The sequence below is a fragment of the Oncorhynchus nerka genome, unplaced genomic scaffold, assembly GCF_034236695.1.
Source record: "Oncorhynchus nerka isolate Pitt River unplaced genomic scaffold, Oner_Uvic_2.0 unplaced_scaffold_1387, whole genome shotgun sequence".
In the NCBI taxonomy this organism is placed as follows: Eukaryota; Metazoa; Chordata; class Actinopteri; order Salmoniformes; family Salmonidae; genus Oncorhynchus; species Oncorhynchus nerka.
Genome location: NW_027039923.1, coordinates 40,505 through 47,500, shown reverse-complemented (window position 1 = coordinate 47,500; position 6,996 = coordinate 40,505). Strand labels below are relative to the sequence as shown.

The window sequence follows — 6,996 nt, the reverse complement described above, 5'->3', positions numbered from 1 at the left end:
TAGAAATTATACTAGTGGTAATGCTAATAGTAGAGATATTAGAGGTAGAAATGCTACTAGTGGTAATGCTAATAGTAGAGATATTAGAGGTAGAAATGCTACTAGTGGTAATGGTAATAGTAGAGATATTAGAGGTAGAAATGCTACTAGTGGATAATGCTAATAGTAGAGATATTAGAGGTAGAAATGCTACTAGTGGCAATGCTAATAGTAGAGATATTAGAGGTAGAAATGCTACTAGTGGTAATGCTAATAGTATAGATATTAGAGGTAGAAATGCTACTAGTGGTAATGCTAATAGTAGAGATATTAGAGGTAGAAATGCTACTAGTGGTAATGGTAGAGTTATTAGAGGAGAAATGCTACTAGTGGCAATGCTAACAGACCTGCCCTACAAACCAAGTGTCAGGAGGACCACAAAGGAGCCTGGGAGGTGGGAGGGCGGTGATACCTTCCCATCAGACCTGCCCTACAGCCAGGTGCCAGGAGGACCACAAAGGAGCCTGGGAGGTGTGGAGTGATACCTTAACATGATCCTATCGATGGTGGTAATGGTGGTGATGGAGGTAGAGTTGGTGGTGGTGGTGGTGGTGATGGTGGTGGTGGTGATGATGGTGGAGGTGGAGGTAAAATTGGTAGTGATGATGGTGGAGGTGTAGGTGATTTTGGTGGTGGTGGTGGTGGTGGTGGCGGTGGTGATGATGGTGGAGGTGGAGGTAAAATTGGTGGTGATGATGGTGGAGGTGTAGGTGATTTTGGTGGTGGTGGTGGTGGTGATGGTGGTGGTGGTGATGATGGTGGAGGTGATGGTGAAGGTGGAGGTAAAATTGGTGGTGATGATGGTAGAGGTGTAGGTGATTTTGGTGGTGGTGGTGGTGGTGAAGGACAGAGTAGTGGTGATGAAGGATAGGGTGGTGGTGGTGGTGGTGGTGGTGATGATGGTGAAGGTAAAATTGGTGGTGATGATGGTGGAGGTGTAGGTGATTTTGGTGGTGGTGAAGGACAGAGTAGTGGTGATGAAGGATAGGGTGGTGGTGGTGGTGGTGGTGGTGGTGGTGATGATGGTGAAGGTGGAGGTAAAATTGGTGGTGATGATGGTGGAGGTGTAGGTGATTTTGGTGGTGGTGAAGGACAGAGTAGTGGTGATGAAGGATAGGGTGGTGGTGGTGGTGGTGATGATGGTGGTGATGGTGGTTGGTGGTGAGGAGGTGGAGGTGGTGGTGATGGTGGTCGTGGGGCCCATAGCGCTCTTGTCCAAAGTAGTGCACTATATAGGGAATAGTGTGTAATTTGGGATGTACACAGGGAATGGGATGAGAGCACTAACTGAAGGGGATGGTGGTGGTGTGGGAGGGGTGATTTGGTGGTGGTGGAAGTGATTGTGGTGGTGACATTGTGCTTTGGCCAAACCGTGTGTGAGGTCTTCAGAGAGTTTAGTCTACTAATGGACAATGAAATCAAGCTGCTATAGACTCAGAAAGATCCGGATCTGGACTGAGGCACACACACACACACACACACACACACACACACACACACACACACACACACACACACACACACACACACACACACACACACACACACACACACACACACACACACACGAAACTAGCAAATAGGACAATATAATGTAGGAAGAAGGTGGAGTCATATTACACAGGCTCCGATGTCCGCCTCATGTGGCAGGAGCTACAGTCCATTACATTTTTACTCCAAACATAACTATGGTCACTATGGCCAAACAGTTCTAATTTTGTTTCATCAGACCAGAGGACATTTCTCCAAAAAGTATGATCTTTGTCCCCATGTGCAGTTGCAAACTGTAGTCTGGCTTTTTTATGGCGGTTTTGGAGCAGTGGCTTCTTCCTTGCTAAGCGGCCTTTCAGGTTATGTCGATATAAGACTCGTTTTACTGTGGATATAGATACTTTTGTACCTGTTTCCTCCAGCATCTTCACAAGGTCCTTTGCTGTTGTTCTGGGATTGATTTGCACTTTTTGCACCAAAGTATGTTCATCTTTAGGAGACAGAACGTGTCTCCTTCCTGAGCGGTATGACGGCTGCGTGGTCCCATGGTGTTTATACTTGCGTACTATTGTTTGTACAGGTGAACGTGGTACCTTCAGGCATTTGGAAATTGCTCCCAAGGATGAACCAGACTTGTGGAGATCTACAAAAGCTTCTAAAGACATGACATAATTTTCTGGAATTTTACAAGCTGTTTAAAGGCACAGTAAACTTCTGACCCACTGGAATTGGGATACAGTGAATTATAAGTAAAATAATCTGTCTGTAAACAGTTGTTGGAAAAATTACTTGTCATTTACAAAGTAGATATCTTAACCAACTTGCCAAAACTTTAGTTTGTTAACAAGAAATTTGTGGACTGGTTGAAAAACTAGTTTTAATGACTCCAACCTAAGTGTTTGTAAACGTCCGACTTCAACTGTATATTAACGAATTGGCGAGGGCACTAGATCACTCTGCAGCACCCAGCCTCACCCTACTAGAATCTGAAGTCAAATGTCTACTGTTTGCTTATGATCTGGTGCTTCTGTCACCAACCAAGGAGGGCCTACAGCAGCACCTAGATCTTCTGCAAAGATTCTGTCAGACCTGGGCCCCGACAGTAAATCTCAGTAAGACAAAAATAATGGTGTTCCAAAAAAGGTCCAGTCACCAGGACCACAAATACAAATTCCATCTAGACACTGTTGCCCTAGAGCACACAAAAAACTATACATACCTCGGCCTAAACATTAGTGCCAAACGTAAATTCCACAAAGCTGTGAACGAGCTGACACGGCAAGATGGGCCTTCTATGCCATCAAAAGGAACATAAATTTAGACATACCAATTAGAATCTGGCAAAAAAAATACTTAAATCAGTTATAGAACCCATTGCCATTTATGGTTGTGAGGTCTGGGGTCCGCTCACCAACCAAGACTTCACAAAATGGGACAAACACCAAATTGAGACTCTACATGCAGAATTCTGCAAAAATATCCTCTGTGTACAACGTAAAACACCAAATAATGCATGCAGAGCAGAATTAGGCCGATACCCGCTATTTATCAGAGTCCAGAAAAGAGCCGTTAAATTCTACAACCATCTAAAAGGAAGCGATTCCCAAACCTTCCATAACAAAGCCATCACCTACAGAGAGATGAACCTGGAGAAGAGTCCCCTCAGCAAGCTGGTCCTGGGGCTCTTTTCACAAACACAAACACACCCCACAGAGCCCCAGGACAGCAGCACAATTAGACTCAAGCAAATCATGAGAAAACAAAAAGATAATTACTTAACACATTGGAAAGAATTAACAAAAAAAACAGCAAACTAGAATGCTACTTGGCCCTAAACAGAGAGTACACAGAGGCAGAATACCTGACCACTGTGACTGACCCAAACTTAAGGAAAGCTTTGACTATGTACAGACTCAGTGAGCATAGCCTTGCTATTGAGAAAGGCCACTGTAGGCAGACATGACTCTCAAGAGAAGACAGGCTATGTGCTCACTGCCCACAAAATGAGGTGGAAACTGAGCTGCACTTCCTAACCTCTTGCCAAATGCATGATCATATTAGAGACACATATTTCCCTCAGATTACACAGATCCACAAAGAATTCGAAAACAACCCCAATTTTGATAAACTCCCATATCTACTGGGTGAAATACCACAGTGTGCCATCATCCCATATCTACTGGGTGAAATACCACAGTGTGCCATCATCCCATATCTACTGGGTGAAATACCACAGTGTGCCATCATCCCATATCTACTGGGTGAAATACCACAGTGTGCCATCATCCCATATCTACTGGGTGAAATACCACAGTGTGCCATCATCCCATATCTACTGGGTGAAATACCACAGTGTGCATCACGGCAGCAAGATTTGTGATCTGTTGCCACAAGAAAAGGGCAACCAGTGAAGAACTAACACCATTGTAAATACAACCCATATTTATGTTTATTTATTTTCCCTTTTGTACATATTATGACATTTGTAATGTCTTTAATCTTTTGGAACTTCTGTGAGTGTAAAGTTTACTGATTTGGTGTTCAGTAATAAACCAGAGAGAGTGACTAAATCATTCAATATGGTTACTGGGCTGTCTGATCATAATCTGACACTTATAGCCAGAAAGCAGTGTGACATCACAGCAGCAAGATTTGTGACCTGTTGCCACGAGAAAAGGGCAACCAGTGAAGAACTAACACCATTGTAAATACAACCCATATTTATGTTGATTTATTTTCCCTTTTGTACTTTAACTATTTGCACATTGCTACAACACTGTATATAGACATGACATGACACTTGAAATGTATATTTTCTTTTGGAACTTCTATAAGTGTAATGTTTACTGTACATTTTTATTGTTATTTCACCTTTGTTTATTATCTATTTTACTTGCTTTGGCAATGTTAACATATGTTTCCCATGTCAATAAAGACATTGAATTAAATTGAGAGAGAGAGATAGAGAGAGAGAGAGATAGAGAGAGAGAGAGATAGAGAGAGAGAGAGAGAGAGAGAGAGAGAGAGAGAGAGAGATAGTGAGAGAGAGAGATAGAGAGAGAGAGAGAGAGAGAGAGAGAGAGAGAGAGAGAGAGAGAGAGAGAGAGAGATGGCGAGAGAGATAGAGAGATAGAGAGAGAGATAGAGAGAGAGAGAGAGAGAGAGAGAGAGAGAGAGAGAGAGCGAGAGAGAGAGAGCGAGAGAGAGAGATAGAGAGAGAGAGAGAGAGAGAGAGAGAGAGAGAGAGAGAGAGAGAGAGAGAGAGAGAGAGAGAGAGAGAGAGCGAGAGACAGTCTAACTTCACACCTGACAGAATTCCAACCCCATCAAGTCATCAATACAGCTACAGAAACAACATTCAGAAAAAAACAACATTCAAATCATTGTAAAAATCTACTTGAACAGCGTGAAGAACTTAAGATATAAGCCTACATATCAAGACATCAAGCAGACACCGTAGAACACCACACTGACTAGTCTAGCCTACAATAACATAATATCTCTCTATGTCAGGTTACTGTCAGGTAATCACACACACACACACACACACACACTGACTAGTCTAGCCTACAATAACATAATATCTCTCTATGTCAGGTTACTGTCAGGTAACCACACACACACACACACACACACACACACACACACTGACTAGTCTAGCCTACAATAACATAATATCTCTCTATGTCAGGTTACTGTCAGGTAACCACACACACACACACACACACACACACACACACACACACACACACACAACATATCAGCTGCTTAGATATCTGTGAAGTAAAGGACACTTTTCTGACTGTGTGGAGCAGCGTCGACAGACAGACAGACAGACATGTAGCTCACCTATCCTGAAGACTATAAATCCTCTACTGGGAAGTAAGTGGGGATATGAAAGACAGTTTGCCAGAGTGACAGTCAACTGAACTGAATAAAGTCAAAACGTCTGAAATCTGTTGTAAATCTCCAGCAGTCCATGTATTAGTCTGTTAAGGCCATTATTTACATGAAACACAAGCTGTTTTAGAGAACCCACAGGTCAGTACTGAATTGTGACATTAACTTACTAACAGGATTTAAACTTCACTTTAGGTTCCCAGGTTTTAGTCTGCCTTCAACATCAGCAGAAAATAAAATAGATTTGACTTTAGGTGATAATTCTCCAACTGTTCTGACCTTAATGCTCAGGTAGTTGTCACAGCTCCTGGACTTGGCTCGGGAGTGCATCTTATCCAGTGACAACATTTAGGTAAGAAGAAAGCACCAAAGATCAAATCCAGTGTAAATCCAGTGTAAATCCAGTGGGTGACGGCTGAGTCATTGCTGTAGGACTGGCATGTCCAGAGCCACGCCAGTTTCACCCCTTTACTGTCCCTCTCTCTCCCTCCCGTTCTCTCTCCTGTAGTGCAGGGCAGGGCAGCCAGTGTTAAACTAAACTCCAGTGGAAGCGTGAGAGAGGCAGCGAGCTCAGTTCCCCGCTACACCCCTCCCTCCCTCCTCCCCTCCCTCCCTCAACAAAAGCACCCCCTCCCTCCCTCCTCCCCTCGCTCCCTCCCTCCTCCCCTCCCTCCCTCAACAAAAGCACCCCTCCCTCCCCTTTGCTACTCTGCTACTGAAGCCTCTCTCTTGCTCTCTCTCCCGGCTGGATTTATGCATACTGATGCAACTTCCTTGGCCATTCAGAAAACACACAACCTGACCTGACCAGAACAACAATACCCCCCCTCTCTCTTCACTTCACTTCACTGCCCAGCAGGGGTACAACTCAGACCATCTACCTCCCCCTTCCCTGACCCCCCCCCCCTACACCCCCATGGCCTCTTTGTCCTGGACACAGGGACCAGGGTTTCAGCTTATTCTGCTGCGTTTCAAAAGGACTTGGGGAGAGTGAAAGAGAAGAAGACGTCAGTATGGCATCGGTCAGTGGTCGGAGGTCAGACACGACAATGGTGCTCCTTTAAATCTGTTCAGAGGGGGGGAAGCCCGAGCCCTAATCCTTAAATTACCCCTGACACACCAGTGACATGTGTAGGACATCTCTCCTGCTCAGGAAGACAGATGTGACGTGTTCAAAACAGATTAGACTTCATTACCGACTTTCACTTAAGAAGTGATGTTGTTGTCAGCTATTCTTTTTTTAGTCAACCTGACAAGTCAAAACAATGTTTTTTAGTTAACTTGACTAGTCAAAACAATGTTTTTAGTCAACCTGACAAGTCAAAACAATGTTTTTAGTCAGTTCAAAACAATGTTTTTTAGTTAACTTGACTAGTCAAAACAATGTTTTTTAGTTAACTTGACTAGTCAAAACAATGTTTTTTAGTTAACTTGACTAGTCAAAACAATGTTTTTTAGTTAACTTGACTAGTAAAAACAATGTTTTTTAGTTAACTTGACTAGTAAAAACAATGTTTTTTAGTTAACTTGACTAGTCAAACCCACCTGACAAATCAAATCTCTTCA

General features: G+C 43.4%; 1 protein-coding gene across 1 annotated transcript in view; it reads right to left on the bottom strand.

Moving 5' to 3' along the window:
• Positions 1–5,947, bottom strand: part of LOC115119782 (pleckstrin homology domain-containing family G member 4B-like) — a 78,096-nt gene extending 72,149 nt beyond the window's left edge. The window contains 1 exon segment of the mRNA XM_065015519.1: positions 5,710–5,947. Within this exon segment, the coding sequence (XP_064871591.1) occupies positions 5,710–5,778 (69 nt within the window). The 5' untranslated portion in view covers positions 5,779–5,947.
• Between the last annotated feature and the right edge of the window lie 1,049 nt (positions 5,948–6,996).